The sequence below is a fragment of the Balaenoptera musculus genome, chromosome 1 (genome assembly GCF_009873245.2).
Source record: "Balaenoptera musculus isolate JJ_BM4_2016_0621 chromosome 1, mBalMus1.pri.v3, whole genome shotgun sequence".
Taxonomy (NCBI): Eukaryota; Metazoa; Chordata; class Mammalia; order Artiodactyla; family Balaenopteridae; genus Balaenoptera; species Balaenoptera musculus.
This window is the reverse complement of record NC_045785.1, coordinates 18,475,619-18,502,228: the sequence shown is the minus strand read 5'-3', so window position 1 is coordinate 18,502,228 and position 26,610 is coordinate 18,475,619. Positions and strand designations below refer to the sequence as shown.

Sequence of the window (26,610 nt, the reverse complement as noted above, 5' to 3'; positions counted from 1 at the left end):
TAGACTTTACAGAACGGCAGCCTCTGGGCGACCCCTACCCGTTCCCGTCCTTCGGCGCCGTCCCTCTTGCCTCTGTTCCAGGCAGCCATCTGCTTCATGCCAGGGTTACTAAAAAGAAAGGGTTTGGCAGCTACGAAAACAGTGAAAAACCTGCGGGCGAGCGTGGAGCCGCGGTTTTCGGCCCCGCGCCTGGCTGTGGCTCCCGCCGCGGGACGGCTGCCGGGCGCCCCTGAGAAGCCCCATCTCCCGGGGCGCGGCGCCCGTTTCCCGTGGTCGGGACAAGCGCTGGAGCCTGGGTTCGCGGGCCCGGCTGCGGGCCGTGCCCTCCTCTGCCCACCGCCCAGGCACGGGTCGGTACCTCCCTCTGCGGGATGTGCCGCGCAGGCGTCCTGAAGACGCAGCTTCCGTGGTCCTCCCGGCGCCCCGTACTGCGGTCTCTCCGCTGACACGTCTCTTGGGGGCGTGGAGGAGGCGGGGCCAGGGCGGGCCGTCGGTTCTTAAAGGGACTGGGCGCGGAGCTCGGGAGGCGGCGCCGTTCGAGGCAGCGCGGGGTCCGTGGTGCGGAGCAGGTTCGGGAGGCGAATTGGGGGCCTGGGCGGGTTTGCGAGGGGCTGGGTGGTCCACCGGGCGCGAGGGAGAGTCTCGGGGGTCTGGGCTGCGTTCTGGGCAGAGTCCCGCCAGGGCGGACCCACCCTCGCTGCTCGCAGCTCCCGCTGCCTTGGCTGGGGTGGCCAGGGTTCATTCATTCCCGGCCGAGGCACCGCCCGAATCCCAGCCTGAGGCTCAAGTGCACTTGATAGCTCACGGCCCTGGGCCCCCTCCCCTCCATTTTACGAACTGGGAAAACTGAGGAGGCGACAGCTGACCGAGGCCACTCTGCGAGTCGGAGGAAGGCCGGCCTCACCAGCCTTCCTGCCTCCCATGGCTCCTCCGCCGCCACTTTCCGGGGGCCCGCACAGTGCGTGGAGCTCGGTGGGACGGGGGCGGGGGCGGCTTCAGCGTCAGGAGCAGAGTCCAGCGGGAAACAGTGGGGGCAGGGGGCGAACTGCTTGGGGCGAGGGGCGGGACTTTGAGCCTGGAGATCCAGATTCTAGCCCGGCCAGCACTAGCTTTGTGACTTAAGGCAATTACTTCACCTCTCTGACCTTAGTATCCTTTTTTGTAAAGTGCCAGTAGTAACACCTGCCTTATCAGGATGTTGGGGGAATTCAGGAAAATAATGCAAAAGTGCCCAATACAGAGCCTGGCACGCAGCGGGCGTTCAGTCAGGTGGGTCGGAGCTGGATGAGCCCAGAAGAGGATTGACGCAGCTCGGAGGAAGGCGGCTGCGGGCCAGGCCGCCCGGAATGAAAGACCTCAGTGTCTGAGTTTCCTCCCCCGCCCCCCTCCTCCGCTCCACCGTCTCTGCCCGTAGAGTTTGTTCAGGGCGGTGGTGCACACCTGGCAGTGGAGCCTGGAGCCAAGGCCACGTCTACACTACCCTGTTCAGTGCCCCCTAGAATTAGGCGAGATCCTTAGCTCCAAGCGGGGAGTGGCATCCGCACAGGCGGAACCAGCCTGGCTGACCTGGGGTGGGGCCCACTCCAGGAGTGCAGTGCTGTAACCCCAGAGCTGGGCTCAGCCTGCCTGGCAAAAGACCCCACCTTGAGGCCATCTGCTATATTTCCTGCCTCCTCCCAGTTGACCTTCGTGGGAGGGAGTCAGGGGGCTGCTTACCCCAGGAGGTATTAGTCACTGAACCAAGGAGCCAGTTTATACCTAGTGATGGCAGAGGGACTGGGAAGGTCTGAGTCTGAGCAGACAGAACCCCTTCCTGGGCTCTTGGAGTCCCAATGCTGCTGCCTTGTTTCCTTCTGTCCAGAACTGTCCAGTCCCCAGATACCTCGGGGAAGGCAGCGTGGAGCCTAGGGTTCCATCTTCCCAACCCCCGGTCAGTTATGGCGCTTGTGCCTCAGTCGTCTCCCCACCTGTACCATGTGGCAGGCCTTTAAAATCACCTCATCTGACCCTCACGCTACCACGTGATAGTTGTACAGTTATAAACTCCATGGTATAGAGTTGGAAACTAAGGCCAAGAGAGAAGTGGTCTCCAAGGCCTAAGGCCAGAAAGTGATGGTATCCAGTCTTCGACCAGGGCTGACTCCAGACCCACCCTATTACCTAGGACGCACCACTGCCTCCCTGACGCCAGAGTCCAGATCGAAGGAGGCCCTGAGCAGGCAGCCTTGGCCACCTCTGAGTCTCTGTCCTGGGCCAGGCGCGATGGCAGAGAAGGTGCTGGTAACGGGTGGGGCTGGCTACATCGGCAGCCACACCGTGCTGGAGCTGCTGGAGGCGGGCTATGCGCCCGTGGTCGTCGACAACTTCCATAACGCCATTCGTGGTGAGCAGGTGGAGGGGGGCTGGTGCTCCCAGGGGGATGGAAGGGAAACCCTGCGTTCTACCCCCGCCTCCAAGAGATGTGTGTCTGGCCAGTCCCTTGGGAACCCAGCACCCCATCTCCTCTGACTTTGATGGCCTCTATGTGCCCAACCAGGAGGGGGCTCCATGCCTGAGAGCTTGCGGCGGGTTCAGGAGCTGACAGGCCACTCTGTGGAGTTTGAGGAGATGGACATCTTGGACCAGGCAGCCCTACAGCGTCTTTTTAAGGAGGTGGGTGCTTGGCAGGCAGACAGGGGGCATAGCCAAGGGCCAGGCCTGTAAGCAACCTCTGACCCCAGCTTTGCAACCCTGCAGCACAGCTTCACAGCGGTCATCCACTTTGCTGGGCTCAAGGCTGTGGGCGAGTCGGTGCAGAAGCCTCTGGATTATTACAGAGTTAACCTGACAGGAACCATCCAGCTTCTGGAGGTGAGGCATGAGGCGAGGACACAGACACTGTGAGGGCCCCTAGCCGGGTACACACTGCCAAACACAGTGGCAGAGCCCAAGCTGTGTCATCTTCGACAGGTCTTTGCCTCTCAGCCTCAGTCTCCCCTTCTGTACATGGGAGCCCATAGCTCAGCCCCACCCCCCTGGGAGGTGTAAGGGGGCGGGAATAACGTGTGAGGCAGAGGCCACTGACGCCTCCCCTCCACGGGCAGGTCATGAGGGCCCACGGGGTGAAGAACCTGGTGTTCAGCAGCTCGGCCACCGTGTATGGGAACCCCCGGTACCTGCCCCTGGATGAGGCTCACCCCACAGGTGGCTGTACCAACCCCTACGGCAAGTCCAAGTTCTTCATCGAGGAAATGATCCGGGACCTGTGCCAGGCGGACAAGGTGAGGGCCCCCTTTGACTCAGCCGTGGCTCCGCTCACGGACCCCTCACAGCCCATGCCCGCGAGCCTGAGGATGGGATCCGGATCAGCCTCCACCGAGGAGGAGGCTGGGGTTCAGGAAGCAGCAGTGACTTGCACAAGGTCACACAGCACTTGCAGGGAGGGCCCGATACCCTGCTCCTTTCTAGGGATAGAGAACCGGCAGGGTGGGCTCTGGATTCAGCTGGGACACACAGCCTGCACCCCCAACTCCCATCGTCTGACCTGCGTCCCACAGGCCTGGAATGCAGTGCTGCTGCGATATTTCAACCCCATAGGCGCCCACGCCTCGGGCTGCATCGGCGAGGATCCCCAGGGCATCCCCAATAACCTCATGCCCTATGTCTCCCAGGTAAAGGAGAAGGGAAAGGAAGGGGGTGGCCCTAGGCTTGAGGGCTACAGCTGGTGCCAAGGTCCTGGGAAAAGCTAACCTGACCTCCACCCCAGGTGGCGATTGGACGACGGGAGGCACTGAATGTCTTTGGCAATGACTATGACACAGAGGATGGCACAGGTGAGCCCAGGACCAGGAGGAGCCAGGAGTGGGAGCCGGGAGGGAGACTGAGGCGGGGCAGAGACTGTACTGAACCCAACACCCAACCACCTCCTCCTCTGCAGGCGTCCGGGATTACATCCACGTCGTGGATCTGGCCAAGGGCCACATCGCGGCTTTGAGGAAGCTGAAGGAGCAGTGTGGCTGCCGGGTAGGAGGAGAAGGGAGGGAGGGGAAGGAGACGGAGGCCTGGGTCAATGGGGCCCAGAGGGGTAGTAAGTCCAGCCCCCGGCACAGTCCCTGTTCTCCTCTCCGGACAGATCTACAACCTGGGCACAGGCACGGGCTATTCGGTGTTACAGATGGTCACGGCCATGGAGAAGGCCTCGGGGAAGAAGGTAGGCTGGCAGCCCACCCTGACCCACCCCCAGCCCCTCCCACTAACCTACGTGATGGGCATCCCAGCACCGCCCTGTCTCCTCAAGCCTGCCTCAGGACTTGACGCCTGAGAGCGAGACCCTGCTCTGGACCTCCATTTCTTGAGGGCCTGGTCAGCAACTTGGCGGGTAAGGCCAGGGCCAGCTCAGCTAAGCTACAGCCGTCCGCTCTCTTGCAGATCCCGTACAAGGTGGTGGCCCGGCGGGAAGGCGATGTGGCTGCCTGTTATGCCAACCCCAGCCTGGCCCTCAAGGAGCTGGGCTGGTCAGCAGCCTTAGGGCTGGACAGGATGTGTGAGTGCTAGCCCAACCCCTGACCCTGGGTGCTGGCCTGGCCCCTGGGAGAGAGTCAGCGGCTAGGAAAAGGGCCGCCGGGGGTCTGGGCCTGCCCACTCCGGGCTGTCCGAGGTGGTGCGGGCCCTGCACTCCAGTGTGGACCCTGAGCACAGACCTTGCCCCATCACAGGCGAAGATCTATGGCGCTGGCAGAAGCAGAATCCTTCAGGCTTTGGCGCGCAGGCCTGAGACCCTCACCTACCAGGGACCAGGAAAGGAAGAGAAACAACTGCCTGCTCTCCAGCCTCTGGCAGGAACCCAGGGGCCTCAGAGCCTCCCCTACCTCAGACCCCAACTGTGCCCACTCAGCCCACCAGGCATGAGGCCAAGGGCACCACTGACCAGGTATCAGGGGTCTCTATTCCACAGGGTCCAGGAACCCAGGAGGACCACCAAGAAAGAGCAAGTGGGGCGAAGCAGGGCCCTGAGACACACAGAACGCCCTCCCTCCCAGGGACTAATTTATACTGCTACGAAGGAGCTTCCCAAAGTATTTAAAATAAAGTTTTCTTACACTGGAGCAGATTCTTGCACATGATCACACTCTACCCCTTGGATAGAATCATCCAGGCCTAAGAGTTGAAGCAATTTCTTTAATTTTATCGGAATCCAGACACAACAAGAAAAACACCCAAAACTACATGGAGACAGAAGACGAGACATGACTCCTCCCCACCTCCCCCGGGCCCTAGAGTGGGGACAACGTGGGGTGAGGCAGCTGGGGGAGACCTTGAGCCTCAGTCCAGCCCTGCAGGCTCCAGGCCCGCGGGGGCGGAGGGTAATGGGGAGGCAGGGCCCAGCCCCCAAGTCAGAATGGCTGAGGGGAGGCCCCCTCGAAGGACTCCGCCCCGTCACCCACACTCCTGCGCAGGGGCAGGGAGCCCACAGCAGCAAGGGGGCCCAGGCCACGGACACATTCATGATTGAGAAGCAGCTGGAGTGGAGGCAGGAGAGACACGATTATCTGGGCAGAATCAGCTGGCGGGAGAGGGTGGGAGGTGGGGCCTGGGAGGGCCCCAGGGGCCAAACCCTGAGGTCACAGGAGGGGCCCAAAGTGGGGCTAGTGAGTGAGGTCCTGAGTGAGTGGGTCAGCGGCTGGGCCCCTTTCTCCCGCTGCCTACAGCCCCTCCAATACTGCTGCCAGGGGGGCCCCCCCTCCAGGGAAATGGGATAAGAAAGCAGCCCACCCCGTGCGGCAGACAGCCAGGTGGCTGAAGCCAGGAAGGGAGGCCCGGCCAGGCCTTGGCCTGCCTGCCCCAGAGGCCTGTGGGAAGAGGAAGGGTCCAGGAGGGTGAGAAAGGGGCTCGACCGGCTCAGATCCAAGATGGTGCCGCGCGTGCCAAGTCCCCCATGAGCTGGGGGACCGCGCTGGGGGCCAGGAACTGTAGTTACACAGGAGGCAGCAGCTTCTCAAGAAACTCCTTCACAGCTGCCATCTCCTGGGGGGGAGGGGGGGTATTGTGAGAGGCTCCTGGCCGGAGGGAGGAAGGAGAAGGGCGGGAGTGGGAAGCAGCCCCTCAGCACTGACCTGAGGACAGGAGCTGTGCATGACACCGGGATAAGTCTTGAACTGGACCCTGGCGGGTGTAACAACAGACCGGAGCTTCTCGGCTGTCAGGGCCCCAAACCGTACGGGAACCATGGGGTCCAGCTCCCCGTGACACTGAAGGATGGTCAGGTCCTTGGCACTGCCGTTGGCTGCCTGTGGGCCAGACGGGACTCAGAGAGCACAGCCAGTGCTTGGGCACAATCCCCCAGCCTCAAGGAGACAGGGCAGGAGCGGGGTCGTGGAGACATTCACCTGGGGGAAGGCCCGGTGCAGAGGCAGCCAACAGCTCAGTGCCACAATGCCAGCCAGAGGGTGGGGGCAGGTGAGGGCTGTGTAGAGGGACAGGGCTCCACCCTGGAGGAAGGAGAGAATGAGGGGTCATGAGGGCACAGCTCAGCTCCCACCACCCACCCGCCTCTCTCTCCCCTCACCTGTGAAAAGCCTCCCAGGACGATCCGATTGGCAGGGATCCCATTCTTCATCTCATGCTCAATCAAGGCCTTGACTGGGGGGAGGGGGCATGACTGGGTGGAGGGAAAGCTGCCAGAGGGACCCAAGGAAGGGAGCCAAACAGAGGTATTGCCAGGCACTTTCCTGGGCGGGCAGAGGGGGAGAGGGAGGATGCCGAGGAGGGGCTGGGGCCTTACTGTTCTCTGCTGCCTTCTTAATGCCAGCCTCGTCCTCTGGGGCATCTGGACTCAGCCCCATCAGGTCAAACCTGGAGGAGCAGAGGCATTGGCAGCTACTGGGAGACCTGGGCTGGCCCCAGGCAGCTCCCTCAAGCTCCTATTCCCCCTCCCCAAACTCACCAGGAGGGCATCACCATCTTCATGTTGAGTGTCACAGGGATCCGAGGCCTGGGGAGGGACAGCAAGAAGGGCCGTCATGCTCAGGAGGGATGAGGAAGCCACAGCAGAGAGCCCAGGTGGGGGCAGGGCAACCCCTGGGGAACCCTCCCAGCAGGCAGGGCCTGTGTTTAAGGTGTTGCCAGGCAACCTGCCACGTGGGGCTGGAGGCTGTGGTTGGGGCATCAGCAGTAGCGATGGAGAAGCACAGCCCAGCACTCGGTGTGACGGGGTTCCAGCTCAGTCGGTGAGTACTTGGGGAAGGGGTACAGGGGGTCCTGGTTCTAGGAGTCTCAGGTCTAGGAGGCCTTGGGGCTGGGGCTGGACTCTATTCCTGAGGGTTCCACAGGAATGATGAAGGCTGAAAATGGCACTTGTGACTGCTCTGGGCCCCAGGCCCCAGGATGCAGCGGCAGGAGAGAACAGGCCTGGGACCACAGGACCACCCCCCATCCTCAGCCCTTCCCTTGCTGGGGTGGCACTCACGCATGGGGACAGATGTACTTGACGTGAGGGAGCCGGATAGTGGAGAGGGCGTCAGCCCAGCTGTGCCTGTAGGAGGGAAGAGAGAAAAGGCACCAATGTGGAGAGGGAGGAAGGGAGGGCGAAGGCCTCTCCAGTCCTGCCCACTGGGCCCTCCCCCACTTCCCCAGGAACACCCCCTCCCCAGCTCACTCACCCTGTGTCTCCAAGGCCATGTAAAAAAATAACCTGGAAAAGGATCAGAGATGGGGAAGAGGGCAGTCACCGTCCTGCTATCACTCTCGCTCTGTCCAACTTCTGGCCACCCCTCCCTCACCCCCAAGGACCTGGAGGGGAACTGAGGTGGCAGTCAGGTGATTAAGCCCCTGCCTCCCGGCTGCAGGCTGCTCGCCCTCTTCTCACTGCCACCTCTGTTTTCCCCACGCCCCCTCCAGCCAGTTCCCCAGCCGGCCCCCTGGGGGCTGCGTGGGTAGCAGAAGACCCTTACCGCAGCTGTTTCCCGCTCAGCTCCAGACACAGTGGCAGCATCGGTGAGCAGGGGCACAGACATGGTGTTACCACACATACACTGCAGGGCTCCACGGCTGGGGCCTGTGCACATTCGGGGCAGCGGTCAAGAGCAAGGCCAGGAAGGGGAGAGAATCCTGACACAGGAGCAGAGCCTCAAACCCAGGGCGTAACTGGGCCATCAGCCCTCCACCCCAGGTTCTATCCTGGGCACAAAGAAAAGCCAGGCAAGAAGTCCTGGGCCCGATCAAGCGGGCAGGAAGTTTGCCTTCACTCCAGGGCTGAAAAGCAGGGGCAGCCATCCTAGTGGCCCTGCTCCTGGCCCCCACACAGCCTGAGGTTGCTGGAGGTGGGCAGAGGCAGGGCTTTGGGGCCGTGGGGCAGGGGAGCCAGGGCATCCCCTGCTGCCTTCTCCCCACCTAACACTCGTTGGCAGGTAACTGCCTCCTCTCCCTGCTCTCCAATCATCCCCCTTCTCTAGAGCCCTTGTGTCCCCTCCTCCCCACAACTCCCGGCCCTACTGGGAAATGAAGGGAAGGAAAACTGCCGGGAAATATGCTTCCAGCCCCTACCCTCAACCCCACACACATTTTCTCCAACTTCCCTCCCATCCAGCCCCCGTCAGCCTTCTGGCTCAGCCCTTCTCAGAACCCCTGGGAGCTGCCCATATCCCCAGAAGGCACACAAACTCCGATCCACCACCCACCTCCTAAACAGTGCCCCCCGCCCCCTTGTATGAGGCCACCTGCGGCTGCCCACTGACTCCAAATAGGTCCCTCAGCTCGACCATGCTCTCTCTGGGACTCCCAAACACACAAAAGAATGTCAAGCTGGCTGGCTCCTCCCGTCCTTAGCATCCTCCAAACTCCCCGGCAGCTTCTGCTACCCGCCCCTAAGTGCCGACCCTTCCGAGCAGCGCCCACCCCTCCCACCCCACCAACTGGCTTCCCCCTCCCCTCTCCCCCGAGCGCCCCTCCGCACAGTGGGATCCCTCACCTCTGACCCTGGGGTTCCTCTTCCCACACAGGAATGCACCTTTTGTCCTAAGCTGAGATTCCCTTCCTTCCCCACTGAGCGACTTCCACCCCTCACCCCAGGCCCCTCCTCTCAGAGTGGTGCCTTCCCCCCTGACCTGGGGTCTTCCTCGCCACAGTAAAAACTCCCACCCTGACCCATGGTCTCCCACTCCCCACAATGGGAACTTCTGTTCTGACCGAGGGTCGCCCTCCCCACAGTGACAATTTCTATCCTGACGCCGGACCCGCTTCTGCCCACAAAGGGGCGTTCTACCTTTGACCCTGGAGAGCCCCCGCCCCACAATGGGATCCTCCACTTCCGACCCTGAAGTCCCTCTCATCACACCGGGACCCCACCTTCCTCCCCCTCTCTACCCACAAAGTCCCCCAGACCGGCCAGCGCCTCCTCGCACCTCACTCCCCACCCCCATCCCTCACAACTGCGGTTGCCCCTCGCCACTCGCCAGGACCCTCGCGGTGGGCCGATGCCCCGCCAGTGCCCTCCCCGGGCCTGCTGGCCCCGGACCACGGTACCTCCACTCCTCGGGGTTTCGAGACCTCTCGGGCGATTCTCCTCTCTCTCCCGCACAGACACTCACTCTTCCCCCTCTACCGCCCCCGCCGGAACTTCCGTTCGAGTCCCGGGAACCCAGCCATCGCGCTGCCGGAAGTAGCCTGGCCAGCGGTACGGAACCCGGAAGTGGGCGTCGGGGTTTCTTCAGATAGGAGCTGCCATGTTGGGTACGGTGGGGCCACTCCCCATAACCAAGCCACGGAATCTCCGGCCGCATCTAGACAGTGCGTCCGTGGCTCCCACTTGCTACCACCACCCGTGCGCCTCCTGGAGGAAACCTGTCCTGAAGGAGAGGCATTCCTCACACTAGCAGAGTTTCCCACCTTCCCATCCATTACGGTCTTGGGTATCCACCACTGGCCCTCACGTCCTGTGCCAGGGTCATGGATAAAGTCATACACTCAGCTGAAAAGACACTTTGAGACCATCTAGTCTTCCAATCTTATTTTAAAGATGAGGAAACTGAGGCTCAGGGGAGGGAAGTAAACAGCAACCTCAGGATTACACTGTAATGCTGCCTCTGCACCTGCTTCCTGAGCTGAAAAACGGTGACAATAACCACCCAGCTTACTTCACAGCTTTGCTGTTCGGCTCAAATGAGGCCGTGTGGAAATGCTCTGTACGGTGTAAAATCACAGTGTGAGGACATAATGACTCTAAAAAGGACCCTGGGAGAAAAGAACACTGGCATCAGCAGTGTCCGAGACAACTGGTCAGGAATCGGAAGTGTTGTCTTAGCTCTGCGCACAGCAAGCAATACCACACAGACAGTGCACAAAATACCGCCATCAGCGCGCTCCAGTTGTTAACAAAGAGGGTTTCATTTGGTCACCGAGTCACCCTTTGCTCCTTGTGGCATCGGTAAAGTGGAATGGGGCTCAGGGTCCACATAAAGGCCGGAAGGGGAGGCAAACTGGGTTGCAGGACCATGTCCCTGACAGAACCTGTGGGCATCTGCACACAGGAAATGAGTCATCCCTCAGCAGCTTAGGACTCGTTTGCCCAGCTTAATGTACACTGGTTTTTTTTGAACTGCAAGAAAACAGTATATCTGGAAGCTCAACAAAGCACTTTTTCCCAGGTTAAGAGGCAGTTTGGTCTTAAGTGCTCAGCAGGTCACAGAACAGGAAAACTCTGGGTCCAGAGAACCACAGCAGGCCAAGGATCCAGGGGTGGAAAGGGGGTGAATGGATGAGGACAACACAGTTGCTCCCACTCCCAGAATCCCTGCTGGGTCTGCCTGTGGAAGAATAAACAATTCCTCCTGCACCCCAATCACCTAAGACACTGTGGCACTTTGAGCAAATTCTTCAGAGTGAAGCTCAAATTCAGAGGCCTTGTCTCAGAGGCTACCTGTAATTAGTGCTAGTGGGATTAGTGGTTAGTCTGCTCTAACACTTCTAACTTTATTTTCCCCCTACTCCAAATTAAAACATAGCCCTTCTTTATCTCCAAATGACCCAAATGAAATAAAGAGGCTGTGGCGGAGGAGTGAGTAGGACCCTTAGTGCATCGAGAATTGTACTTGCATTCTGGTTGATTTCAGGCTGCATTTTTAGAAATTCTGAGGCTCGGGCAAGGCTTGGTGGTGCTAAGCTTTCCCCAGGATAAGCTGGAGAAACAGGCTAGCAACGGTGTGGGCCAATCCCTCAGAGGCATTCTCTCAAGAGGATTAAATTCAACACTAATTTCCATTATCAAGTGTTTCTATTTTCTGCAAAGGAGAGAATAGTGACCACTTCAAATCCCCTCTTTTAGGATACTTAAATTCTGTCCAATTGCCGTACTGACTTTCAAAAACTTAAGTCCAAATTCTTGGGTCTACCTTCAGACCTTACGTGCTGCTCACTTCACTTTCCTCACCATCATTTCTTCTGAGGAGCTCCAGAATCTGTTCTCCCTTGTTTTTGTAAACATCACCTCACAACTTACTTCCTTACCTGAGAAATGGAATATAAGGTTTTTAACCTCACCTTCTTCTTTACAAAATGTGGGTGGGTGGGTATAGGAGCATTTTTAGCCTACTGTACAGAATTAAACCTGACCTTTCCTGGAGATACTGATCTACTGTCGATTTAATTGTGGCACTTATCATCTACCTAGTCCAAAACAACAACAACAGATTTCAAAGTTTCATACAGTTCTCAGTAAAGGTTTCATAAGTACTACCAAGAACTCAAAAGAATATACAAACATTAAGTCTGGCAAGGATTTATTAGGAAGCTTATTAGTCACAGTGAATAAAAAGCCATGAACAGAAGAACTGAGATCTCCAAATTCTGCCACTGGGCTTACAACACTAGTTAGAAGCTAATAAATATTAAGGATGTCCCAAGAGGAATCTTATCTAAGTCCCAATCTTACCCCGACCAGGATACCCACAAACACAGAAACGATGGCCATGCTCTCCTCAGACTGCTTACCTGGTTAGCAGAAAAAAAGAACTTCTTCTCAAGCTATTAAGCATTATCAGGAGATTCTTGTTCTTCTAACTATAACCATGGGACACTAGTGCATGACAGACAACTCCAAGCTGGGCAACTTGACAAGAATGTTGAAAGATGACAGGGAGAAGGAGCAAGCAGGGACAAGTATTTCTAGTTGGAGACCCTCCTGATGGTTAACACGAACACAATGCTGAGGCTTCAGAAAGTTTACTGCAGCCCAGGAAGAGTCTCCATTTAAAAAAAAACAAGTCACACAAAAATCCTGCCACAAAGCAACAAGACACTTGGGATCCCATGGCCACATTAACTGGGAAGGCAGGCATTATCCATGACTGCCAGGTGCTGACCACCCCAAGACCCAACTTCTGCAGGGCCCCAGAGAACCACGATTGTCCCTCGGCACCCACACGACCCTTCCCGGGGGTGTGGTGTCTTCCGTAGGGCAGGTTTCTGCAGCAAGCCCCAAAGACAAAGCTTGGCAGAGGCTGTGGCAGCCAACTCTCTCTGGAGCCCCATCTCTCTGTGTCTTTCCCAACAGTATGTCGTACATCTTCACTGACACAACGCCTCTGTGGGAGCCTTGGCCAGCCCTTAGGAAATAAAGTGTGTCTGTGGGGTAACCTGATGGACCCTGTGGTCAGCTGGGTTGGCCGATGCTTCATAATTGCAGATGGTCACCTCATGTCGGCGAAGCTGCAAGAAAATTGAGAGGCTGGGTCAGCTGGCCATTGCCCAGACCACACAACGGAGTGGTCCTTATTCAGGTTCATTTCTAGAAGTCATCATCTAATCTCTTCCCCGTTCTGATACTTTTTATCCTGAGAAGCCTGGGTAAGAGCGAATCAATGATTCACCCCATCACTTAGAAGAGTCATTCCTCCACTATAATGGAGGCACCATGAGAAGAAGACCTTGTCTATCTTGTTTATCACCCTATCTCTGGTGCCCAGAACAAGAAAGGTTACCAACAATGTTAAATGAAGGAAAGAATTTTAAGGTGAAAAACTGCATTGATATCAACTGTATTATTTCAACCCCCTTAAAATTCCTATAGCCTGTCAAATGAGACGGACAGTTTACAGTGATGAAACCAAGAAAAACTAGACTGGGAGAAACCAATGTCTCACTTGCTCTTTTTCCTTTCCTTCAAGCTCCTACTACCACAGCATGCAGATATACAAACATATGTACACATATTAGAGGGGCAATAATACTTCCAACCCCATCTTACCTCAGTCCATTCTCCTCTCAGGCCAATATAAAAGACCTTTGTGGTATCGGCTCCAAAGTTTTTTGAAATATGAATTGAGAGATGATAGACATTTGAAAAACGAGAAATTCTAGAGGATGAAGGAGTAGAGAGAGAAGACAACAATAAGAGTTCAGTGAGAAGCTCACTACCATGTCAAAAAAGTCAATTCCAGCTCCATCTTGCGGTAAAACCCAGGCAAATGTCAGAGAACAATCTTGGGGTCTTACGTCTCATCCTTCTCCTTTGGGCAAGCAGTGAATACAGTGAACATTTACTGAACATCTGCCAGATCTTGTCCAAGGCAATAGGGACAGAAAAATGAATCAACGCTGCCCCTGCCTGCAAGGAACAGGAATGAGAAATGCTGTGCGGCCACGCAGGGATCTGAAAGCTAGCTCAGTAGGAAAATGAGAGAGGTAAGGTGGTCACATGTAACTTGGCTGCTGTAAGCCCACTATGCAAAGAGGAATTCTGAAAACATCTTTCCTAAGACCATACTAGGAGCTCATTCAAATCTGTCAATTGCTTCCAGGTTAACAAGTCTGTGGCTTGCACTGAACCTCTGCCAAAATTTGACCAAGCCTAGGATCAGGCCTCTCCACTGTTTTAACTTGTTTCTGATGCTAAGGAAGCAGGAGATGGGCCAAAAACAACTGCAAGCCCACTAAATGCTAATGCACAGATGCTCACTGCAAATGAGGGAGCGCCTGCCATTCTCAGAAGCCAAAGAGTGGAAGAGAGGCCCAGTGCTTACTTTGTAGCATACTCTAGTTCTCCTGTAAGATCCCGGTTCAGACTAAAGGTCTGATCTGGCTCCCTGTCTGTATCATCAAAGCTCATCTGTGGAATGTTCTTGTACCTGAGAAAGGAAAGGGGAGAAAAATCAAGAAATGTGCATTATCACATTTTTCAGGTTCTCAGAACTTCCTACTGACTCCTCAACTGCCCTCGGTTCTATCAACAGGAGATCAAATTTTGGAAATGGCATTTTACTGGCATTTATACACAAATATCTTTAATCCAACAAGAGCTGAGAACTGCAACATAAGCCAATGGCATCTCTGAGTGGGTTAAGAGCGCATGAGAAGCAATACACAGAGCGATAGTTCAAACTGGGTCACATGCAGCAAATGCATGGAGAAAATAAGCAACTCAGCACATTCAGACCAAGCTGGGGATGTTAAATAAAACAGCTTACTCACGGGGAAAAAATACTTTGGCAGAAACATCTTAAACACAGTTAAGAGATAAGATCAGGTAACCCAATGCTCAAGCATTTTTCTGTGTTCAAAATTACCCTATAGTATACAGAGTCATCTTACAAGTCTTAAAAAAATACAACTTGGGGATTTCCATTTTGAAGAAAGCACAAAAGGCCGCCGACTCACAATGGGCTTTGGAAAGTTAAGTAAAACTGCTAGTGAAGAAACAAATTTTCAAAGACGTATCTTAGAAACAGCAGTCTCCTCTGTAACTCACAAATTCTAAAGGACTGGGCCACACACACCTCCAATCTCCAGAGTGTCTTATTACCACACCCACATGGGAGGGGCCTAGATATTAGCTGCAGCAAAATGCAGGTAACACAGGAAAGCAAATGTTTGCTTCAAAGTGTTTCTAAGAATGATGCACAGAATAATAATAATAATAGTGAACATTTATAAGCAGCATTATGAGAGGCAGTATAGCACTGTGGTTAAAAGCAGTGTCTCTGGAGCCAGACTTCCTAGGTTTAAAGCCTGGTTCTGTCACTGACCAGCTGTGTAATTTTGGGCAAGTGATTTAATCTGTCTCTTAGTTCATCATCTGTAAAATGGGGATAGTGATAGTACATATCCCATACAGTTGATGTGGATATTAAATTGAATCAATTCTAAGAGGCACACTTGTTAAAAAATTTTACTATGGAAAATTTCAAACATACATAAGAGTAAAGAGAAAAATATAATGAATCTCCATATACTTATTACTGAGCTTCAATAATCAAGATCATGCCAATTCTGCCTATCAACCCCATTTTGTTTGTGCTTGATATTCTGAAGCAATCTCAAACGTATCATTTCATTCACAAATATGTCCGTATATATCTCTACAAAGTAAGCTCTTCGTAAAAAAAAATATGATACCATTTTACAATGAACAACTTAACCATTAGCAATAATTCTTTAATATCATCTAACTCCTAGTTTGTGTTCAAATTTCACTGATTTAAGGTCTCAAGTTAACTTTTCTGAATGTATCAGTGACATGTCATAGTTGAACAGATACTGCTTTTTTCTTTATCAATGGTACATAAAATAATGGTGCATTTTATAATCAATGACATCTTAGATTTGATAAAGTGCAAAGTGCTTAGAACTGAGGGCTCTGTAAGTATTTGCACCTGCCTTTCCAAAACCAGGCACATACTATGGAATTCCCTGGCGGTCCAGTGGTTAGGACTCGGCTCTTTCACTGTTGAGGGCCCAGGTTCAATCCCTGTTCGGGGAACTAAGATTCCACAAGCTGCGCAGCGCAGCCAAACCCCCCCGCAAAACCAAAAAACAAACAAACAAAACGGGACACATCCTACGTTCCAGATTTATTCTAAGCTCTTTACATGTTATAGCTCATTTCTTTCCACAATCTTAAGAGGTTCAGACTATTATTGCCATTTTACATATGAAAACGTCGGGATATAGAGAAGTAACGCCCAAAGTCATGCAGCTAGCAAGCGGTACAGCCAGAATTTGAACCCGAGTATTTACCCCAGAGCCCCCTCTTCACTACAACGCAACATGGATGTCTAGTCTTGTCCAGTCAATCCATCTCGCAAGTAAACAAGTCCCAGAAAGAATCAACTCAAACATACTTTGTTTCCTTACAATGATTAAATATGTGGATTTGCTTTCAAATTCATGTTTCTAACATTCAAATAGTGTCCATTTCTTAAATCTCTCATTTAAATTGATCAATTTTTCAGAAGAACTTTTTATGTAAAGTTCTTCTCATATTTGCTTCTCCAGCCCTCAGAAAGCAGTGTCCCCTCCTTCTAGAAAGGCTACGCTGGAATAAGGCAACTTGTCAGAAAGGGAGTACTAGCTCTAGTATCAACAGATTCCATGTTACAAGAGGTATATAGAACTTTGCTAACTAAAGGCCGTGTAAACTCAGATGGAGTGCTTCCATCTCAACAAAACACACAGAAAGATTGTAACTGTCTGAAACAGCAAGGGAAGATGTTGAAGCTAACCCCAAGGGTAGACTCCTTAAAGATCATTTGAGATCTGCAGCTGGGTTATTACGAAAACTGCAAAGTCATCAACAGTTGGCATTTATAGGATGCTCTCTGAATGGTGCCACAGCAAATACTTTGAAGAGAGACAAGCTGTTGGCCCTAAAGATACTTAATCTAAAAATGCCATTAATTCAGGAAGAGATAAGTGTATTCCGATGCAGAACAAACATGAGGCTTTTTTTTAAGAGAGGGAGGGGATAGTTAACCCAGTAAAAAGAAAAAGTTAGACTATTCTGGAATAAAGTGCTACCAGAGAAAAGAGAAAAAGGGATAGGAGCTTCTTGAGGGCCTAGACCCTTGCCACTTACAGTCTCATCTCAGAGGGGTGTGAGTCATCATCTTCTCCCATTATAATGATACCTTTGAGCTTGACATTGCCTGTAAATCTGCCAGAATGCAAAAAAGAGGGTTGTCAACCTGGGGTTCAATCTCTGCTGAGCTGTGTGACCCTGGGCAAGGCCCTTCCCCTTACTGGGCTTCAGTTTACTCACGTGTCAGACTTGTGCTAGATAATTTCTAAGATCCTGTCTGCCTCTGGCATTCTTTGGTTCTAAAAAATTTACCTTGACTTCTCAGTTATCTTTTAACAAATACATCTTTTTTGCACCAAGAAAGCTACTCACACCCACCTCAGTAATTTACCCCATTTCCAGAAACAGAGGTGTCCTCTTGACACAACCATGGAATGAATCCTGATAAGGCAACTGGGTACAGCCTCTTTAGCCTGAGGCAAGCACCAAAGAAATACTTACGGAATATTAAACAGAAGCTCTTCATCTGCATCACTTTCAACAAACTGGAGGGGAGAGGGAGGAGAGAGGAAAAAGCAACAAATATTTGCTGAGCGCCTACGATTTTAGGCATCTTCCACCCTGCTTTACAGCTGGAGTGCAATGCAGATAGTCAACCGCCCTCAGTTTTCCAGCACTTATTAACTTCCAGGACCGACTAGCCTCCAGAAATTGTGTGCAGAGATCTGTGCCTATGCGGTCCACAGCTTTCAAATGGCTCTACGCCCCACAATGGTAAATACTCTAGATAGGATAACGTGCTTCATCTCCCGAGGCTGGTCTTCGGTCTTCATCAGGTGATAAGTGAAATCAGGCAGCCACTGGGACCAGTGGTCAAACGGTAGGGAAAACGCCCTGATGGGTCATCCTCCCTCACTACCCCCCGCAGCCCTGGAACTGAACGTTGGCCGTGTAAAGCAAAGAGCCCCTTCCCGTCTCTGGGCCTCAGCTCCTCTACCTACAAAACGGGGAGATTCGACTCTGTTCGCCTCTCACAGGACTGGCAGGAGACGGGCACGGGAAAGCGCTTGGCAATCGGGCCGTGGTTATTTTTAACTTCAGAGATGAGGCTGACAGAGCAGACGGGCGGCCTGAGGCCCCGCGCGGGTCCCCGCCCGCCCGCCCGCCCAGGCCCCGGAAGGCCCACCTTGGAGCGGTCGGTCCGCTCCTCCCACGGCTTGAAGACGCCGCGGCCGCTGCCCTCGCGGCTCTCGTTGAGACACTGCAGCCGCTCCAAGTCGATGCGCAGGTACAGGCCGTAGGCCAGGCCGCGCTGCTCGGGCGGCTCCTCACGTTCGGCGGCGCAGCGGCAGCCGCCCCCGCCGTGACTGTGGCCATGCGACATGGCGACGCCGCCTCCCGCGCGTTCCCGTGCCCTGCCGCCGCCGCCGCCGCCGCCCGCGACTCGCTCGTTTCGCTCCGGCCGCCAAGCGCGCCGCGACCGCCGCGTCGTAAAAGGCGCCCCTGTGCGGCGCAAGCGCGTGAGGAGAAGAGGGCGGGGCTCGGAGAGGGTAGACGTTTGCTAAGGCGCTTCCAGGGGCCGGGAAATTAAGGTTGACTCTTTCAGTCCCGGAGACGGTTGCTATTGCAGTCCCAGCTTCACAGATGTGGAAACTGAAAAGCAGAGATCAAGCTGGTGTTCCGAGTAACTGGTGGGGCTGGGTTTCGAATCCTCCTCCTCCTTAGGCTGAAGTCTGTTTTCTTTTCGTTTACCACCAACGTTTTTTGGGAGCTGGTGGCGCAGTGATAAGGCCCTGAAGAGTAGGGAGCACAACGTTATCACTGCCGCACATGTGCATGCTTAGGCGCTTAGAGCTCACAAACCCACGTTCATAACCACTTTCTTCACAGTGGGCTTAGTGGTCGAGACCACAGGCTTTATGGACAGCTGAATCTGGAGACAAGTCCTGGGTCTGTTATTGACTGTGTGACACCCTGAATAAGTCATGTTCCCCATCCTGAGACTTTTTGTTCCTCGTCTGTAAAGTGGGAATGGTAATATCTGTTTCATAGGATCTCAGTGAGTATTAAATGAAATAATGCTCTTCAAAAACTCAGCATTGTGGCTGGCACATGGTAAGAATTCAATAGTTGAGTCAGATCTTGGTTGAAATCCAAGCACTGCCACGTACTAGCTTTGTGGCCTTGGGCAAGTGATTTAACCTCTCTGAGTCTCAGTTTACCCCCTGTAAAATAAAAGGATTGGACTAGATGACCTTTAAGTCCCCTCCCCATGTGATGTTTCAGAGCAGTTTTTTCAAACGGCTGGTTGTGACCCATTGATATGTCTTAAAATCCATTTAGAGGATTGTGACCAGCATTAAAAAATTAAATAGAATAAAATAGAAAATTCAGAATGTATTACACATTTTAGTCTCCACTTACGGAACTTTTGTTTCAGCTTCTTGTATACTCAGGTGCAATTTAAAATGTTTTTCATCTTTTGGGTTGAGATCAAGAGTGGAAAGCCACTATTTAGAGTTGAAATGATTCTGGTTTCGGGGTAGAATGCGTTCTTACTTCTTGGTGGAGACGGGGAGAGATAGGAAGTTGAGAGAGTTAAGAGATACTTTGGATAGCCCCTACCCTTCACTCTGGCTCTGAAGTATCCAGACCAGACTCGGGGCTGGAAACCAAAATAAACATCTGCTCAAGTTCCATTCAGAAATATTTTGATGTCCTAGTTCAATTCTCTGTGAAGCAGGCAAGCTTGGTTCTGGTTCAGATAGCTCAATGTTATGACTTATTCCTGCTTTCACATTACAGTTTCAGGGAAGGGGCCTGGCAGGTGCTAAACTAAACAGTTAGCAAATATTTGTTTAATAGAATGATACACTCAGTAGCCTTTCTTTGGGAAGACTGTATCCCACTGCAGGACTAACCCAGGCCTTCTACTCACCTTTGGCTTCTTTCCTATCATTTGCATCATTGTCATCCTTTAGTGATTTATCGGGCAGTGTGTGCCAGACATGGTGCTAAGCACATTATGTAGTTCATGTAGTTCATCTCAGTTATTTGTCACATGATCTTTAAGAGATAGGGAGTGTTACCCAATATTATCCCCAATTTGAAGGTGAGGAAAATTGAGGCTGAAAGAGGTAAATTAACTTGCCCAAGATCAGATAAGTTTGGGAAATAACTAGGTTTTGAGCCTAGTTTGTTTTCCTGAAACAAAAAGGTATACATCAAGTAAATATGTTGTATCGATTAGCTTATGCCATGTAACAAATCACCCCAAAACTTAAAATATTTAAACAACAGCATTTATTATTTCTCATGCTTCTGTAGATCACCTGGTCAGTTCTTTTCTGGGCAAGTTGGGTGGGCTGATTAGTTAGGAATAGCCTCACTCACAAGTCTTGTTGATGTGGACGGTCTGCTGAGGTGATGGCCACAAGTCTCCAGCAGACTACCGGAACTCAGACACATTGGTGCAGTTGCTGAGTTCCAGGAGCACAGGAGGGAAGACCCAATTGCACAAGCACCTGTTAACCATCAACCTCTATCATTTTTGTGAATGTCCCGTCAGCCAAAACAAGTTTCATTGGCCAAATCCAAATTCAAGGGTGGAGAGATAGACTTCACCTTTTAATTGGAAGAACTACAAAATACTGTGGCTCCCTGCTCTTCCGCCCCCAATAGACCCATACTGGTTATCTTTTGTTGTGTAACAAATTACTACCAAATTTAACCGCTTAAAACAACAGTCGGCATTCATCTCACAATTTCTGCAAGTCAAGAGTTTGGGAGCGGCTTTGCTGGGGGGCTGGGGGGTTCTGTCTTGGCTCTCTCACAAACCTCAAGTCTTCTGAAGGCTTGATGGAGCTGGACAATCCAGTTCCAAGATGGTGCTCTCGTATGGCTGGCAAGTTGGTGCAGGCTGTTGGCACGAGGCCTCACCATATAGACTGCTCCGTAGGACTGCTTGAGTGTCCTAGTGACATGGTGGCTGGCTTTCACCAGAGCAAGTGATCAAAGAGAGAGCAAAGTAGAAACCACAGTGTCTTTTATGGCCTAGCTGTAGAAATCACATATTGTTGATTCTAAAATATTCCACGGTTCCATAGGTCAGCCATATTCAGTGTGAGAGGGAACAACATAAGGGTGTGAATACCAAGAGGTAGAAATCATTAGAGGCCCCCTTGGAGGTGGCTACCACACTAAGTAACCACTGAAAATGTCTTTAAATTTCTCTTATATTTAATTGGTAATTTGGATGAGGATAGAATCTCTCCGAATTTTGAAGCTATTGCTCTGTTGTTTTCTAGCTTTGAGAAATACAGTGCCATTCTGATGCCTGATTCTTTGTATGGGTTGCCCTCATTCCATTTCTGGAAGCTTTTAAAATCTTCTTTTGGTCCCTAGTATTCTGAAATTTAATGCTGTGGCTCTTTTGTCATTCACTGTGCTGGATACCTGGCAGACCTTTTCAATTTAGAGACCCTAGAACAGAATGTGAGCATACAGGTTAAGACACCTGCACGCCTGTGCACAAGGCCCCTTGCAGGGACACATTTTAGGGTAAGAGAAGAGGGGTGGGGCTATGGCCCTGTTCTCTCCCTTTCCACCACCTTCTAGTGCAGAGCTCCAAAGGCTCAGAAATCTGAAGGTGGCCTCCAGGTCACTGCGAAGTTTCATTTGTCAAGGTAGCAGAATAAGCTGTATTTTTTGTTTGTTTGTTTTTGGCCAGGCTGTGCAGCTTACAGGATCTTAGTTCCCCCAGCAGGGATCAAACCCGGGCCCACAGCAGTGAAAGCACAGAGTCCTAACCGCTGGACCACCAGGGAATTGCCTAGGCTGTATTTTATTTAACTGTTCGTTAGCTCCATTTATAACTTTTTAAGTACACCACCATTTATTTGTACTCTTGCCTCAATCCCACAGATATTGAGTATGGCCTGCTGGGCAAGTCACTTAGCCTCTCTAAGCCTCAGATTTGTCATATATAAAATGGGAATAATAAGAGTACCTACTCTGTAGGGTTTTATTATGAGGGCGATATGAATAATGTATGAGAAAGGTTTGGAACAACATCTGGTGGGTTGGAAAAGGGTAGATAGTGTCCATTACTTATTGTTAAGCAGGCTTTCAGCTCAGCACCCCCGTCTGGTTCAGTGGGAAATTGCAATTGCTAAGGGGGTTGGATTTGGAAGAAACCAGCTCTTGCAAGGTAGCCTGGCTCTGATTTGCGGATAATGCCTTTTGCCTCTCCTTACTCTGTCTGCCTCTTCTCTTGCACTCCTGTGTTGCAGGGATGTCTGAGGACAAATGGGAATTCTCACCGACTTCTAAGACTACCCTGGGGCAGGTAGGAAAAGCTTCCGATTTTTTCTTTCTCCTACTCCCAGGTTCATCTGCAAACATTTCTGTAGCAAAAGGACTGCTGAATTTGTATCCACCTTCCCTTCTCTCCTGTCTCAATTAAGCTGGGAGAAATGAACTATTTTTCTGTCACTTTCGAATGCTTCCTTGTGGCAAACCGAGAGTATTGTACTAATAATAGCTAATAACCATATGGCACTAATAATGTGCCACGCACTGTCCCAAGAGCTTTACTTATATTGTTTTTTAATCTTCATAATTATAGGTGTCCTATTATTTTTATTTTATAGGTGAGAAAACTGGGGCACAGAGAAGCTAGGTAACTTGCCCATGGACACACAGCTGGTTAGTAGCGGAACCAGGATTTGAACCCAGGCAGTGGGGCCTCCAGAGGCTGTGCTGAGGCTAACCACACTGAACCACCTCCAAATATTAATTAACATTTATTAAGTACTTACTCTGGTGCAAAGCTGAGACCCCAGAGCTCAGGCTCTTAACCACCATGTTATGCTGCATGTACCAGCTAGGTTACATTGGACAAGTCATTTTCCTCAGAGCTTCAGTTATAACAAAAATCCTTTACTAAATGCCCATTCCATGTTGGGTACTTCACCTAATTCATCACTGACATCCTGGCTGACATGTCTTGAGCTCTTTTTATGTTCCAGGCACGATTTTAAGCACTTTACATGTTTTAACTCATTAAATCATTATATGATAGCTCCACAAGGTTGGTGTATTTTCCTCATTTGGGGAGGAAAACATTGAGACACAGAGAGGTTAAGTGACCTGCTGAAGCTTGGAAGTGTGGAATTCAAAGCTGGGTGGCCTTGTGGAGTACCTGAGAGTCCAGGCTACTGTGATTGCCTTTGGAGTTAGCAAATATTTCCAGTTCTCTGCATCAAGGTGCATGGATGGATTGTACTTCCCTGTCCCCTTGAATTTAGGTGCAGCCAATGAAATATGATGGAAATGATGGATGTCACCTCTGGATGTAGCTTAGGGTCCAGTGCAGTATTCTTAACTTGCCTTGAAAATCTTAGAAGGCCTCCCTCAGCCTGGGTCCCTGCGTGAGGATGACATAAAGCAGAGCTCCAACAGACCCTCAATGGACATGTAGTGTGAGTGAGAAACAAATCTTCGTTGTGTTGAGCCACTGAGATTTGGGAGTTGTTGCTACACCATAACCAAGTCCAGGGTTCCTTAACCTCTTCTCTTTCTTTGCTTTGGAATAGTGTAAGTGGCACTGGTATTATCTAATCTTTAAGGTTGAAAGAATTCTCCTATGAAATCTTAGGCCTGGAGCTTTTTTATAGGGCAAGCTCTACAACTACTTTCTCTATTTTTTCTATGGTAATTAGTCTGTTTAAATTTGCCATTTCTATACGGGTCAATTTTGGTAAGTTGTATTTTTCTGGAAAATTATCCACTTTATATAGATTTTCTGGGTTTTAAATACTGGGAAATTTTACATAGAAGTCTAGATTTCGGTCTTTTCTTTAAAACTCGATGACGTGGCAACACTGGGCCCTGCCTTCTGCCTGGAAACAATCAGGTGGAGCTGTGTAAATAGCCCTTTTTCCTTCTGTTCCCACCACTTCCCACTGTCTTACACCAAACTTCTGGTATTTGTGACCCCTGAGATAACAAGAAATTAGGTAGTGTCTGCCTTTTTGGTGGGTGTTAGGGGCTATGGTTTAAGGGACCTGAAATAGATAGGAGTCCAAAAACAGAAAAGCTGAACTAATCCTATCTGGGGCAGCAGGGGCTAAGATTTCAATTATCAGGAAGGACTCACTGACCTCAGAATAGTCCTTATCTTGTGATCCTAAAGCTTTAATTCCTGTCAAGAGAAAACAAAACTTTGCCTTTCATTCCGCATTTAGAGGGAATGAAGGAAGGACAGTAAAATTTATTGAGCTCCACTTCTCTCATTGAATCCTTACAAGAATTCCTGTGAGGTGTCATTATTCCCATTTCATAGATGAGGAAACTGAGGCTCAGAGAGGTGTCACAAAGCTGAAGAGTGGTGGAGCCAGGATTTGAACCTGAATCTCTTATCCCAAAACTCGTGCGCTGTTTTCGCACTGCACGAGGCATTCCCAAACCAGGCTGCTCATCAAACTCATTGGGGGAGGCCTATAAAAAAAGTACCTACTGGGCTTCCCTGGTGGCGCAGTGGTTGAGAATCTGCCTGCCAGTGCAGGGGACACGGGTTCGGGCCCTGGTCTGGGAAGATCCCACATGCCGCGGAGCAACTAGGCCCGTGAGCCACAATTACTGAGCCTGCGCATCTGGAGCCTGTGCTCCGCAACAAGAGAGGCCGCGATAGTAAGAGGCCCGCGCACCGCGATGAAGAGCGGCCCCCGCTTGCCACAACTAGAGAAAGCCCTCGCACAGAAACGAAGACCCAACACAGCCATAAATAAACAAATAAATAAATAAATAATTAAAAAAAAAAAAAAAAAAAAAAAAGTACCTACTTCCAGATCCTACCTCTGACCAATTCAGATTTCTGCAGTGGGGCCAGAAATATGTAAACAATGATTCTGGGAATTCCCTGGCAGTCCAGTGGTTGGAACTCCGCGCTTTCACTGCTGAGGGGCCGGGTTCGATTCCTAGTTGGGGAACTGGGATCCCACAAGCCACGTGGTGTGGCCAAAAAAACCAAAAGAAAACAATGACTTGTGTAGTTATTTGATTACTGTCTCCCCTACTAGATGAAAGCTCCATGAAGGCAGAGGCCATGTCTGTCTTATGCAGTGACACAGAGTGGGGACAGCACAGTATTTGCTGTGTGACTGAGTATGCAGGCTTCCCAGCCCTGACACACAGGCCAGCTGTGAAAAGCTTTTACACTGTTTGTGGAAAATTCTCTGGAGCAGTTCTCAAACTTTAATGTGCATTATAAGAAGAATTGCTTGGATTCTTTTTTTTTTTTTTTAATGCACATTCTGGGGCCCCAACCCCAGAGATTCTCTGCTTGCGAAACATGGGTATAGCTATATAAAACTGATGGCTTGAACTTTCCTCAGAAGTTTCTGAAAAGAGTTGAGACAGTAGGCATCACAGAAAGAGAAATCTGGGGGCCTGTGAGGACAAACTGCCTATTTCACCAAATAACCAGGTTAGCCAAATCACCAAGGAGACACTCAAGTGGATGTGGAACCTTAGTGGAGAAACCCTGTGAGAGGGGCATCTGTTAAGGGGATGAGCCAGGAAGAGGATTCTTCTGGACATCAGTTACATGAAGCACAGAGAAGTCATTCCTAGAGATGATTAGGGTCTTGGCCTGGGCATCTTTCTGCATTGGAGGTTGGCTTTGTTCCAGAAGCCTAACATTGGGTATGTGTTTGCGTGTGAGATGGGAAATGTGACTGAGAACATGTGCTTGGAAGTCAGACCAACAGCACACAGCACCACTGGTCACCACTGTGTGACCTTGGGCAAGTTCTTAATTTCCCTGTGCTTCAGCTTTCTCAGTTTTTAAATGGGGGCCGTGACAACCTACCTTATAGTACCATTGTGATAATCGAGATAATGTATGTATATGAGACCGTGGTTCCTGGAACATGGTACGTATATAACCAGTGAGCTCAGTTACTCTTACCTGACCATGAGCGCCAGACTTGACTGCATGTTACTCTGTATCCCAGGGTCTAATACAGGTCCCTGGCTCAGCAAATGTTGAATTAATGAATAATGGACAAAGGGCTAACTTATAGACACCGGGTAAAATCATCCATCGGATACCACATTCCATCATTAACTTCAATGCATAGTAATTTGTAACAGTGAGAATTAGATCCAGTAAAGAATTGGGAAAAATAAGTCCAGACCATACACCAAGAATACCCTTTAGGAGAGAAGGGATCATAAAACCGTGTTGCCGTGAGATGTTGAGGTTTGATGTGAGAACCAAGGCTCTTGATGTATGTAGGGGCTGAAACCAAGCCCTTGGCTCCACCCACGAATGCTGAAACTCTCGCAGCTCAGCCAGGGCCAGCACAGCAGGTTCTTATTAAGCCCTTGCTGCCACGACCTTTCTGCCTGTGTGCTCGTTGTGCTCTCATTAGGAAGCCAGTGTAAGACTGAGGAGACCTATCTGGGTCCTCCACACCCGCTGGAAGTGACTGAAAGGTAGAGTGGCACACACTTTGCAGTCAGAGAATCTGGGTTTGAAATCCTTTCCTTTGCCACTTACTAGCTTAATGGCTTTGGCTGTCATTTCACCCCTCAGAGCCTCAGCTTCTAACTGTAAAACGGGGTAACAGGTCAGTCCCAGGGTTCCAAGTGCAGTAAGGGACAGTGCATGGTCCCCACCAAGTGCTCATTTTTATCTGAGTTTCCTTGCTTTGCTCATAGGGTTTCCTCCCTTTTGAGTCTCCTTTTCCCAGACCTGCTGTGCTACAGTACAGACAGAAATCCAGCATCCTTCATGGCCCAGCCCAGGGATTAAGATCTCTGCCTCACAGCCCAGAAAC

The 26,610-nt window shown here is 51.2% G+C and overlaps 3 protein-coding genes across 9 annotated transcripts; 1 reads left to right on the top strand and 2 right to left on the bottom strand.

The window, feature by feature from the left end:
* Positions 1–489: 489 nt before the first annotated feature.
* GALE (UDP-galactose-4-epimerase) lies at positions 490–5,086 on the top strand. Of its 4 annotated transcripts, none has more exons than XM_036854175.1 (11): positions 490–569; positions 2,165–2,383; positions 2,537–2,652; positions 2,737–2,850; positions 3,084–3,260; positions 3,537–3,650; positions 3,746–3,812; positions 3,917–4,002; positions 4,112–4,189; positions 4,408–4,522; positions 4,695–5,086. In XM_036854175.1, exons 2-11 carry the CDS (start codon positions 2,263–2,265, stop codon positions 4,751–4,753), a joined length of 1,047 nt encoding a protein of 348 aa, XP_036710070.1. In that variant the 5' UTR covers positions 490–569; positions 2,165–2,262; the 3' UTR covers positions 4,754–5,086. The 4 variants fall into 4 exon arrangements, with proteins under 4 accessions (XP_036710070.1, XP_036710082.1, XP_036710089.1 ...); XM_036854187.1 differs by having other exon boundaries at positions 4,089–4,189; positions 4,695–5,084; XM_036854180.1 differs by having other exon boundaries at positions 503–558; positions 4,695–5,084.
* A 51-nt stretch (positions 5,087–5,137) lies between these two features.
* On the bottom strand, positions 5,138–11,815 carry LYPLA2 (lysophospholipase 2). 4 transcript variants are annotated; one of them, XM_036854211.1, is made up of 10 exons: positions 9,499–10,121; positions 7,929–8,032; positions 7,638–7,669; positions 7,445–7,510; positions 6,923–6,970; positions 6,761–6,831; positions 6,545–6,618; positions 6,366–6,467; positions 6,093–6,266; positions 5,138–6,003 (listed from the first exon to the last, which is right to left on the bottom strand). In XM_036854211.1, the coding sequence occupies exons 2-10, from the start codon at positions 8,004–8,006 to the stop codon at positions 5,953–5,955; spliced, it is 696 nt and encodes a 231-aa protein (XP_036710106.1). In that variant the 5' UTR covers positions 8,007–8,032; positions 9,499–10,121; the 3' UTR covers positions 5,138–5,952. The 4 variants fall into 4 exon arrangements, with proteins under 4 accessions (XP_036710106.1, XP_036710098.1, XP_036710114.1 ...); XM_036854203.1 differs by having other exon boundaries at positions 7,929–8,085; positions 9,499–10,120; XM_036854219.1 differs by lacking the exon at positions 6,545–6,618 and having other exon boundaries at positions 7,929–8,085; positions 9,499–11,815.
* A 138-nt stretch (positions 11,816–11,953) lies between these two features.
* PITHD1 (PITH domain containing 1) lies at positions 11,954–18,254 on the bottom strand. Its single transcript, XM_036854237.1, has 6 exons — positions 17,952–18,254; positions 17,267–17,310; positions 16,823–16,900; positions 13,992–14,096; positions 13,217–13,325; positions 11,954–12,678 (listed from the first exon to the last, which is right to left on the bottom strand). Exons 1-6 carry the CDS (start codon positions 18,147–18,149, stop codon positions 12,577–12,579), a joined length of 636 nt encoding a protein of 211 aa, XP_036710132.1. The 5' UTR covers positions 18,150–18,254; the 3' UTR covers positions 11,954–12,576.
* Between the last annotated feature and the right edge of the window lie 8,356 nt (positions 18,255–26,610).

What these genes read in the sequence shown, in the direction of transcription:
- GALE (XM_036854175.1), top strand. Translation starts at nt 2,263, where the DNA reads ATGGCAGAGAAGGTGCTGGTAACGGGTGGGGCTGGCTACATCGGCAGC. An exon ending in TACAGCGTCTTTTTAAGGAG is followed by an intron (nt 2,653 to 2,736) that starts GTGGGTGCTTGG and finishes GCAACCCTGCAG; the next exon opens with CACAGCTTCACAGCGGTCAT. An exon ending in GAACCATCCAGCTTCTGGAG is followed by an intron (nt 2,851 to 3,083) that starts GTGAGGCATGAG and finishes CTCCACGGGCAG; the next exon opens with GTCATGAGGGCCCACGGGGT.
- LYPLA2 (XM_036854203.1), bottom strand. Translation starts at nt 8,042, where the DNA reads ATGTGCACAGGCCCCAGCCGTGGAGCCCTGCAGTGTATGTGTGGTAAC. An exon ending in CTGAGCGGGAAACAGCTGCG is followed by an intron (nt 7,670 to 7,928) that starts GTAAGGGTCTTC and finishes ATCCTTTTCCAG; the next exon opens with GTTATTTTTTTACATGGCCT. An exon ending in AAGATGGTGATGCCCTCCTG is followed by an intron (nt 6,832 to 6,922) that starts GTGAGTTTGGGG and finishes CTGCTCCTCCAG; the next exon opens with GTTTGACCTGATGGGGCTGA.
- PITHD1 (XM_036854237.1), bottom strand. Translation starts at nt 18,149, where the DNA reads ATGTCGCATGGCCACAGTCACGGCGGGGGCGGCTGCCGCTGCGCCGCC. An exon ending in GAGCTTCTGTTTAATATTCC is followed by an intron (nt 16,901 to 17,266) that starts GTAAGTATTTCT and finishes GCATTCTGGCAG; the next exon opens with ATTTACAGGCAATGTCAAGC. An exon ending in GAACTAGAGTATGCTACAAA is followed by an intron (nt 13,326 to 13,991) that starts GTAAGCACTGGG and finishes TTCATCCTCTAG; the next exon opens with AATTTCTCGTTTTTCAAATG.